Source organism: Alnus glutinosa, chromosome 13, assembly GCF_958979055.1.
Source record: "Alnus glutinosa chromosome 13, dhAlnGlut1.1, whole genome shotgun sequence".
Taxonomy (NCBI): Eukaryota; Viridiplantae; Streptophyta; class Magnoliopsida; order Fagales; family Betulaceae; genus Alnus; species Alnus glutinosa.
This window is the reverse complement of record NC_084898.1, coordinates 13,548,589-13,560,612: the sequence shown is the minus strand read 5'-3', so window position 1 is coordinate 13,560,612 and position 12,024 is coordinate 13,548,589. Positions and strand designations below refer to the sequence as shown.

General features: G+C 36.7%; 1 protein-coding gene across 1 annotated transcript; it reads right to left on the bottom strand.

The window, feature by feature from the left end:
• Window positions 1–231: 231 nt before the first annotated feature.
• On the bottom strand, window positions 232–1,331 carry LOC133854696 (ethylene-responsive transcription factor ERF039-like). Its single transcript, XM_062290953.1, has one exon. The coding sequence runs from the start codon at window positions 1,328–1,330 to the stop codon at window positions 509–511; it is 822 nt and encodes a 273-aa protein (XP_062146937.1). The 5' UTR covers window position 1,331; the 3' UTR covers window positions 232–508.
• Between the last annotated feature and the right edge of the window lie 10,693 nt (window positions 1,332–12,024).

Below are 12,024 nucleotides of genomic sequence, written 5' to 3'. Positions count from 1 at the left end.
TCACACTCTATTGGATTTTGACTTAGATACTAAAAACAAATTTGGTTTCAAATTTAGAGTTGAATGCATGCATTGAAACCAATGATCACTGATCAGAACCCTCCATTTTTTTCTCCCCAAAAGAACTTAAATACTAGCTTCTCATTTATTTCATATTTACAACATCCATTGAATGTGAAAGAAAGGTGGAGAGAATGGACAAATATTTAATGGTAAGATTTAAAGTTGGTGTATTTAACGGTGTACATTATTTGATATTATTTAAATATTTTAAAAAACGTTTAAAATTTTATACACTTTTAAATGCACCAATTTTAAATTCTGACCATAACGGAACAACTGCATGTTTCAAACTGTAGTAAACGCCTCTACAGTGGATCAAACCTGCAGAGATATGAACTTGAAACTTCCTTTCCCCGGGCATTGTCCAAAAGGTGGAGAAGTCAGCAACATCTTGGACAAAAATTATCTAATGTTGGCATTTGAAGCACGGCTGGGTGTGTTCTCTCTAATAGAACCCCCATAAAAAGGGTTCCTCAAGCCGGAGACAGGTATCCACAGGCTCAGCTCCAGTCAGCTGCCATGTTGATGAGTAACAGAACTCGTTGACCGGGAGATCGGGAAGGTCATAAAAGGCGGCGTCGTTGTGGTCTCCATCGACGACGACGTTGTCGATGATGGGTGAAGTTGATGAGTCTTGGGTGTCAAGGGAGGCCATGGTTGAACTCGGGGAGTGGGGAGCCTTCGGCAAGGATTGGCTCAGCGTGGCTTCAGCTTCATTAATAATATTACTTGTAGAGAAGTTCATACCTGCTGCTTTGGCTGCAGCAGCTTGGATATCCCTGGGAGATGAGCTAGCCGGCCGGGGTAGTTCTTGAGCCAGCTCCGGGAAATTGAGATAAGCTGACTGGCCTTTGATTGTAAGAGCCGCAACATCATGAGCTCGAGCCGCCATTTCTGGTGTAGGGAATGTCCCTAGCCAAATCCTTGATTTCTTCTTTGGTTCCCTGATCTCTGATACCCATTTTCCCCATTGACGTATTCTTACTCCCCTGTACATTGGGTGCCTACCGTCATCCCCACTCGTCTTCACCTTTTTCTTCTTACTTTCATTACCAATTTTCGCTTTCTCAACTGTCTTACAACTTTTTTGTGCTGAAATATTTGTTGGAAAAGGAAATGAATAGGAAGATGCTGAGGTTGTTTGAACCTCAGAGTCTAAATTTCTGGTCTCTTCCATAGAGAAGGAAGGAGCTCGGCTGAGGGTACTAGGAGAAAATGTGGTAGCTAGGCGGAGCTTATAATAGAGGTAGCTAGGAGAGCTTCTCATCTTCTTGCACACACTACAATAATAATGGAGTTTATTAAAGACAGATGGGGCCAATTAAGCACCAAAAGGGGTAAAGTCTTGGGTTATTTTTCTAAGCCCCGTAATGATGGATGGTTTATAAGTATCTTCTACAGTTACCTTTGTTTGTTTGTCTCTCTCTCTGCTCATCTCCAATTATTTAGACTTCTATCAAATATGATTAGTACATCTCAATATATATCAAATATGATTTGATATTTGAGTATCGTATGCATCCGGAGTTATGGTTACACCGTTGGATGTGGTTATTCGATCCTTTGTTTGCGACCTTTTCGCATCTGTAATCTTTTGGGGTAATTATTTGGACTTCTATCAAATATGATTAGTACATCTCAATATATATCAAATATGATTTGATATTTGAGTATTGTATGCATCCGGAGTTATGGTTACACCGTTGGATGTGGTTATTCGATCCTTTGTTTGCGACCTTTTCGCATCTGTAATATTTTGGGGTAATTACCTTTTTCCCCCATCAACTACTAGCCATTGTCAACATGCCCCTATGAACTGACACCTTGACCAAAAGAGAGTATTCAACTACCAATTTTACATACTTTGCCCCATTCTGTCAGGGAATTCCGTTAACTTGGACGGAATATTCCATTTTTGGGTGTTAATTTTGGTTTAAAGACAAAAATGCCCTCTAACAATAATTAATAAAAAAATATTAAAATTAATATATTTTAAAAAGTTGAGGGCATTTATGTCATTTTTGAATTTGAGTTGGGGTATTTAAGTCTTTTCACGAATTAGACTGACGGAAGGGGTTAAAATATGTAAAGTTGGTAGTTGGATACTCTCTTTTCGTCGATGTGTCAGTTCATGGGGGCATGTTGACAATGGCTGGTAGTTGATGGGAGAAAAAAGTAATTACCCCTAATCTTTTTGTGAGGAGATAGAGAGACAACGAGTTTCACAATCAATTATAGAGGACCGGACCGGCCAATTAAAAGGTAAGAAGTTTGATCCCAAGTTGATTAGATTTCTTCATAGACTTTTTTTTTTTTTTTTTTTTTTTTTTTTGGAATCAGATTTCTTTAGAGACTTGATGCTGAGTGTTTAGCTACTAGTACTCGTCATTTGAGGGCACTACCAGAGATGTGTGAGGTTTACCAAATGGTGGATCACAATGATTCAGAGGAGGATGTAATAGTTTGGAAGGGAGGGAGGGAGGGAGGGACATTAATAATGAAGTACTGGTAGTTTGAGGGGGGTATATGTACTTTTAAGAAGGGGACGATGTAATATCTTGATCATGTGAAGTAGAACTTCAGGTTAATGTGTTGGTGCGGAAACAATGCACTGAACCAGCCATGCACATGAGTTATCATTCTTTTATAACACAAAAGAATGATATGAAACTTACGACTACTTATTACATGTTCGGATCATAATAAAATCAAGTTGAGTTTATTCCATGTGTTCTTAAAGTGGTTAAAAGTTGTTTCCAAGATTTTAGCCTAGAACACATGTTCTTCAAATCAATCTTGGTTGATTTTTAATTTCATGTTTTTATTCTTGTCAATAATTCAAAAAAAGTTTTTGATCATTAAAACATATTTTAAAAATTCAAAGGTTGGATGTTTGTGGTTGCATGTATGGTGGTCAAATGTTATTATATAGTTTAACACCAAAGCTATTCTATTTCACATTCTTCTATTCTTAATAAAAGCTATTTACGTTTCCTAATGAAATAGCCATATAGTATACCAAACAAATAGTGGGGTTCAAAAACCATTAAAGAAGGCGACGTAGCAAACTGACACATTGAAATCATACGAATGTGACCAAAATCTACATATATTGGGTATCTTGTGGGGTTGGGAGAAAGGAAACAAGGTTTTGTCATGTGGGGCATCAACACTTTATTTGGGCAAGAAGAAAATGAAGGAAAAGCCAAGAAATGCTGTGACATTATTCCTCTAGTTCCCTTGCCAGGTGTTTGTATCATTGGACCTATCCTTACATATATACGCTTTCAATGGTATATACGACCAACACATATATTGACAAACTATAACCTATCACTTTTAATTTGGGAGAATCCAAAGTAAGTCAAGCCAATGACTTCATCAGGAAATTTTGCAGAGGATATTCCCCCCAATTGAAGAGGCAAAGGACTTGCGGTCCCATGGATTTGAATATAGTACCGCTTGTACTATATATAAAATGCTCCATGGAAATTTCTTTCATTAAATATATGTAGAATAAATATAGTTATCGATCAAATAATTCTAAGGGATAAATATAAAAAAGTCCTCTCAACAACCGGTTATTTTTAATAAAGCCCCACAAAGTCGAACTACCATTTTGTATAAAAATAAAAAAACTAAAAATGCCACTTTGCTATCATTCTTCCTAAAATATTCATATTTTCTTAAAAACTAAAATAAAAAATTAATTTTAAAAAATTAATTCAAAATAAAAAAAAAAAATCAACAAATGAAATTGAAAAGGTGGCATTTTTTATTTTAATGTGAAAATCAGCCCTTAAATCAGTTGAAGCTAATTTTCATTGTCATGTCACCTCAATCTCAATTGTATAACAATTATATGATAATCTACTAAATAACATTACTTTTTATCCGAATACAAAATCCAATTTATCTAGGGTCATCAATTTAGCACTACAATAAATGAGACAATAAATTGCTCAGAGGGATACTCACAAAAACAATTACCAAGAGAAATTCAAAGGAGGCTAAGACAAGCTCCATCATCTTTGTTTACAATTAGATATAATTAGATTTTTTCTGGTTTTATCCGGATTTAGATAAACACCTGCTATCAATGTTGTTGGCATAAAACAAATAGATCGAGTTGTTATCTATGTCGATTAAATGTTATCCTTAAGCGTTGTTTTAGTATTTGGCCATATGGCATAACTTTGTTCCTTTTAAAAATTGTACAAAGTTATGCTATATGGCCAAATAGTTAAACAAGCCTAGGATGTGCAATATATACATGTGTGTGTGAGATTTATAAGAAAATTGAAAAATTAACAATTGCTATATAATTGTTATACAATTGAGATTAAGATGACATGGCAATGAAAATTATATATCTTGGATTTTTTATCTTTTATTTTTTAACTACGGCCATGTGATATATAATTTATTTAGTTTAGTTTCACTGTCTGCCCTAAATTGTCTATTCAAGCCACCTTGTTTAGTTGATGTGAAGATAATTAAGCGGCGGGTGGTTGTGATATATGTAACGCCTCGGTGAAATTAACTAACTGGTAGTTAACTTAATGGTTCGTCTCCTAGTCTTATTCTAAGAAGAACAAGACCACATGGATCTCAACCTCTCCGAAAAGAGTTTGCAGCGGAAGACTTTCACTTGAAAGAATAAAGATATCATTCTAACATCCCCAACGACATCAAGAATAGCCAGAGTAAACTAAAATATCATCATAAATAGCTGAAACTTTCAATGTACGGTTAAAAGACTAGTCATCAACATCAAGAGTCAAATCCTACACTTAAGAAGATAAAGCATTAAGATGATATCTATCATATCACAATGGGATTCACTAGGTCCTCTCCACATTCACGCCAGCCAAATGGGATCTAACTCCTAAAAAATTGTAATGTCCAAGATATTAATCAAGTGCTAAAAACATGAATTAGATTAATTAAGTAAGTAATTAGGTAAAATGAAGAAGAAAAACACTTATGAAACACTTAGAATTGAGTTTCTGAGTTGTACGTTCAGACGGACCAATTCTGTGTTCGGACGGGTTAGTCAGTAAGTTCATTTCTCGGTACGTGTTTGGACGAGCCAAATTTATGTTTGGACGAGCTTGGCAGAAAGTTGCATTTTTCAGCATGTGTCTGAATAAGCCTTGGTAGAAATTGCTAGAAGCGAGTTTTCAGCTCATATCTCCCCCATTTCACTCCTCCCAGACGAAAAAGCTTTGCATCTCTCCTTGGGTGTGATACTAAACCCTAGATCCTAGTATTTTGAATCTTCCAAACTCAAGTCCGAAGCTGGAAACGTGATCCTCGGGGTAGAATCACCATTTTCACTGATTGGTTTGAGGTATATCTGAAAATTCTAATTCCTCTAGGTTTTGTATTGATTTTTAAGAGCTTGAGTTTGATCTCTCAATATCCTTTTAGGTATTGTTTATTTTGAAGTATTCTAAGTCATCTCCAAGCATTGGGTTTCACTTTTGATGAAAAATCAAGGTAAGACCCAAAAACCCTAGATTTTAGTAAGTGTAGTAAATTAGCAGTTTGTGTGTCTAACCCTAAGATAATCTTATGGGTTAATGTTATTTGTAATTGGGTTGTTAAATGGAGTCCTAGAAATTTATGGGTTTTCCACGGGTCTTAGTTCTTGAGCAATTCAAGAGCTAAATGTGAATTTAAAGTTAGAAAATATTATGGGTTAGTATTAATATGTCATCACAATGTATTGTACAGTGATACATTGCGTGGCTTACAAGGAGGATTTCTTCATAAACAATTGTCAAGCAGCCAAAGTGAGTCTTCAACTCACTTAGAAAATATACTATATTTTGTGATTTTAGAATATTACAAAATGTTATATTTGCTTAAACCCGAGTTGATGATTTTTTGTGATAATATATGCTTTATGAATGCTTTTGATACTTTAAATTATGTTAAGGTATGAATTGATGATGATTTATGAGATTTAAAGTAAGATTATGAAAATGAGAATTGAGACATGATTTTATGATGTTTTATGAGCCTTAAAGTATGATTTATGAAAATGAGAACGAAATATGATTTCTGAAATTTATGGTGAGTGAAGGATTTCATGAAATGTCTGTAGTCGAAGTTGCCTCCATAGTATAAAGTAAAGAATTAGCGAACCAAGCAGATCTTGAATCAACTTTCTCAAACCAAGAAAAAAAACAAGAAAAATATGTTGAAGAAGATTATACGGGATCAGCCATGAAAAAACATAGAAACAAAAAGCAATACAAGAATAACACAGAAGCAGAGCTTGAGTTCTTACTAAAAAGGTATTTGCAATTTCAATTGAAATGGGATGATTCTTTAAATCAAAGAATCATCAATAACATCAAAGTATATTGTCTCCTTCTTAGAATGAAAAATCCAAGAGAAATTGCAATATCCGCTATTCAAGGGGAAGAAATGAATCTGGTATTGTGATGTTCCAGAAGGATTTATCGCTTAAAGAATTGAGAAAAACAGGAATATTTATTATCGAACTAGGAAAAATTTAGAAAACATTCATTATGGAGACAACTTCGGCTCCTATACTTTCATTATGGAGACAACTTCAGCTCCCTTTACTTTCTTAATGGAGACAATTTCGGCTCCCTTTACATTATAGTATGGAGGCAACTCCGATTCCTTAATCTCTTTATACATAATCATGCTCATGCTTCATGCTATAAAACTTATCATACTTTAGCTTTCATATTCATGCTTCATTCAATAACAAATCACTTTCATAATTCAATATACATTTCATGAAATCTTAACTCATCATAAAGTTCATAAAACACATCTCATAAACATACTTTAAAAATCGTAAACTATCGTCAAATCATATCTCAATTCTCATTTTCATAATCATACTTTAAATCTCATAAACCATCAGCAATACTTATCTCAATATAATTCAAAGTATCGAAAGCATTCATAAAAGCATATATTATCACAAAATATGATTGGCTCAAATTAAGACAACTATAACATTTATGACATCATTAAAACCACAAAACTTAATATCTTTTCTTAGTGAGTTGAATACTCACCTCTAGTAGACCGCATAGGACTCATGACTCAAGTATTCTTCCACTTTCTAGTTACCTTGAACTCTACATTGGAGAACAAGTTGGAGTCTCCAATCTCATAAACATGCTCCAGTCGTACTATCCCAAATACAGTGCTACAGGGTCATAATCTACATTCAGTGTACTTGCAGCCAAATGAACAACATCTATACAGTCGTGGAGTTAACCACGTCCGTATAGGTGAAGGTATGAGTTCACCACCTCAGCAATATAATAATCACTGAGTTTCACATAGAACTGACATTTCATTTTATCATTCGTTTACAATAACAACTACCATTTTTAGTTATGAAAATTCGTTCCTTGAAAACATATCGTAGCTAATAAGGTAAACACTGATATTTTATTAACATGCGAACAACATATTATGTAGCTGTAAATATATATAAGCATTCCAATCTACCGCTTGGAATTGCGTACATACAAGTCTATCTATAAGTATGTCTAAGCAAAAAACATATGGCATTAAACATAGCTATACAGAGATACATGCATTTCCAACCTTTGGGCAATACCACTATCTAAGCACAATCAAGCTTAGTGCCTTTAAAACCTTTATACAATCTAGCCGAATAGAAATATACATATGCTCTTTCCCATTAAGACTCATATGCATATTAATACGTCTAGCATAAAAACCAGTACATATAGTCATGAAAACATCATAAAACAATGCTATGCATGCTCATGTAATTCATTCATGTCACTCTGGGACTTGTCCCAACGGCTTTCTAGGATATCCTTTCGTGTACATATACTTAACATTACGGGGCTTGCCCCATGGTAGTGAGAGCTTGCAACTCACTCCTTCTAACTTGTCCTTCATAATGTCATTAAGTTTCCATTACAGCATCAAAGGCTTGCCCTCATTGACTTGTCTGTTAGTGTAATGCTGGAGACTTGTCTCGATTTTTATAGTGCCTTATGCATTTCTCTCACATCTATGCTCATTGTAACAACCCATTTTTTTTTAATACAAATCGTTTTCATAAACAATAATCTTTTAAAAATACAAATGGATACTCATAGTGGCATGACTACGTGTCACTCTGCCAACATATGGCACATGCCCCATAACATGCACTTGATAATGAGAGTTATATCTATGCAGCGAAAAACATAATGATACTATCATTAACTCGGCGGAAAGCATATCTATAAATAAACTTGTTGTTTATACAAAAGAGCCAACAATAGTCTATCTATTTAAGGCTTAATAATATTTACATTATATACCAAAATAATGGCTACCCAAAAGAATAAGTGACACACAGGTCACAAGCCATATACAAAAATATACAAAATAAAGGACCCCATAGTCCGACACTTTACAACTGTCGCAGTAAGCTTCAGTCGTAATACCCTAGATACAACATAACTGGATCATCATCAACCTCAGGTGTACCTGCAGCCAAAGGAACCTCATCTATACGATTGTGGTGGTAGCCACATCCGTATAGGTGAAAGAATGAGTTCATCGTCTCAGCATAAAACATATTGAGACCTCAATGATATTAAACTGACAGAGTTTTCGCAAAGAACCAACTTTTCCTTTGCCTTACGTTTACAATAATAGCTACCCATTTGTTAGTTTGTAATTGGCTTCATTCTGTTGGACAAAATCACTTCTTTGTAATGATGCTTTTAAACAGGGATTCCGCTATTCAGAGTGTTTCCGGAAGATTCTGCACAGTCTACAAGTCAGAAAAATCAGATCCATTGCAGCCGTCTGGACGACGTGATATACCATCCGGCCGCCCAACTATCCAAAGCATCATCCGTCTGGACGATGAGAACTTTCCGTCCGAACCTCCTCTGTGTCGAGAAGCTTCGAACTGCTCCAGCTTGCATTAGTCCGGACGTTTCAGCAGCATGTCCGGACGACTCTAAGTGTTCGACCAGCTATGGGATTTCTTTCCAAAACAAAGATATGGGAAGATAGCTGCAACTGTCCGGACGATGTGGATTCCCGTCCGGACATGCTCATCCATAAGGCAAGTCGCGCATTCAAAATCCAGACGTTCGAACGCCAGTCTTCATGGTCCGGACCCGCGAGCTATTTATATGGAAATTACGTGCATCAAATCAACCGTCCAGACGACCATTCTCTTGGTCCAGACGCCCGAAGCCTTGATATGAAAATTGCGTGCAGCTGAAGTACGACCGTCCGGACGTGGCTCAAATCAGGAAAGAATTTCAGAAAAAATTTTGGAAAGCCGATCGCATAGTTGTCCGTCCGGACGCCCTATGACTACCATCCGGATGACGCCTAGGTTTTATCAAGCCAGGCGCTCAGTTGAACCTGCAGCCTATAAATAGAGGTCCCTAGGCTTGAGAACAATAAGAATTCGGTATTGAATTCCTTAATGCTTAGAGAGTTATATTGTAAGGTTATTGTGCTAAGTTAGTCTCTCTGAAGCCATTGCTGTGTGTGCTGTTGCTGCGCTGATCTGAAGTCTATCTTACAGGTTGGCCCTAAGGTAAAGGATTCCATTGAAGACCCCTTCAGGTAGGAGACCTGGTTGGGAGGCGTTCGTGTTAGGTTACACGTTAGAGTGCAAGGTACGACCACTACATCAGGGGTATGTGAGTGTTACTACTTTGTAACTAGTACGACCACTGGATCAGGGGTATGTGAGTGTTACTACTTTGTAACTAGTCTTGTCTTCTGAATAGTGGATATCCTGAGTTTGGCTGCCCCAGAGTGGTTTTTCTCATTTTGAGTTTCCACTTCGTTATCAAAATTCTTGTGCCTTTTAAATTCCGCATTGATATTATTTTGTTAACACTTTTTGCACACACACACTTGCTTTATATTAGAAGTCATTTTAATTTTTCAATTGGTATCAGAGCTTGGTATACTCTGAGAAGATTAAATTCTTGAGTGTTATTCTGTTTGACTTCTATTATGTCTGATTTGAGTATTGATAAAGTTGCTGCTATTTCTCATGCTATGTCTGTTCATAGAACTATGTTCATTAAACCTAGCATGTCTCATAATCATACTCAGTTTACTTGGGAGGATAAAGAGGCAAATCATTCTATACCTACATGTCACCACTGTGGTGTTAATGGTCATATTCACCCCAATTGTTTCCATATTCATTCTCCAAAACCTTGGAATAAAACTCATGCTCCTAGAAAAGATGAACTAGGTTTTGAAGAACAAGTCAAGAAGTTAAGTGATCAAGTTAAGCACATTAGTGAGAAGTTAGCTTACCTCTCCCCTAATGAACAAAGATTTGTCTTGGTAAATAACAAAAAGAAAGCTTCCAAACAAGTCTGGGTTAAAAAGGAAGATAATCTGTGTTTAGTTGCTTATACTGCCCTGAAAATTCTTGATATTTGTTTGTGGTATTTGGATAGTGGTTATTCTAAACACATGACAGGTGATAAGACTCTACTGAAAGAAGTTCAGATGGGCAAAGGAGGAAGGATCACCTATGGAGATGGGAGCCAATCCAAGGTTATTGGAAAAGGAATCATCGACATTCCAGGTCTCGGAACATCTCAGGAAGCTTTGTATGTGGAGGGGCTCAAGGCAAATCTCCTCAGCATCAGCCAATTTTGTGTCAAGGATTTGGTGGTGCAATTCTCCAAAAAGGAATGTAATATATTTGACAGCAGTGGCAAGTGGCTTATGGGGGGAGACAGAACTAGTGACAACTGCTATGGTCTTCCTAGTCTCACTATAGACCCTCAAATTTTCTGCAACAAGGCAACCATAGATGGCAGTGAACTGTGGCGGAATTTTCTTGTCCTATCACTCCTCAGCAGAATGGAGTTGTAGAACGAAAGAACATGGTGATTCGATCAGGAGATGGCTCGTGTGATGATCCACTCAAAGAATCTCACTCAACATTTTTGGGGAGAAGCAGTGAATACTGCATGCCATATTATCAACAGAGTCTATCTAAGGCCAGAAACAAACAAGACTCCCTATGAGATTTGGCGAGGTAAAAAACCCACAGTTAAGTACTTTAGAACTTTTGGAAGTAAATGCTACATCCTTCGTGACAGTGAGAATCTTGGGAAATTTGATCCCAAAAGTGATGAAGGTATATTCTTGGGGTATTCCACAAACAGTCGTGCTTATAGGGTGTTCAATAAACGAACAGAGACTGTGATGGAGACTATCAATGTTGTTATTGATGATGAAGAAGTTGAGGCACCAATCAGCGGGGAAGATCATCAGCTCAATTTAGTTGAATTGCCAGTAACTTCAACTGACATTATCAAGACTTCTCCTAGTGTGTCTCCGGCCGAATCTCCTTCTACTCCCACGACTTCGGATACCATTGCCAGTACTTCCAAAGATGAGGATACTCCTGCAAATCCTCCAAAGCGGTCATGGGTGAAGCTCAATCATCCTCCTCAGCAGCTTCTTGGGACCGTTGATGAAGGGTATAGGCTAAGAAACAGAGTCATTCAGCCTACCAGTGAAGTAGCTAATCAAGTTTCCAACAGCTGCTACCTTGCTCAAACAGAGCCCAAGAAAGTTGACAAAACGTTACAAGATGAAAGATGGGTGTCTGCCATGCATGGTGAGCTCCATCAATTCACCAGAAATGTTGTTTGGACTGTGGTTCCCCGACCTGCAGAACTTAATATCATTGGTACCAAGTGGATTTTCAAGAACAAAATAGATGAGCATGGTACTGTGGTTCGGAATAAAGCACATCTTGTCGCCCAGGGATATACTCAGATAGAGGGAGTAGACTTTGATGAAACTTTTGCCCCGGTTGCCAGGTTAGAATCCATCAGAATTCTTCTCTCCATTGCTTGCCATCTTGGTTTCAAGTTGTATCAAATGGATGTAAAGAGTGCATTTCTGAATGGTATTCTTCAAGAAGAG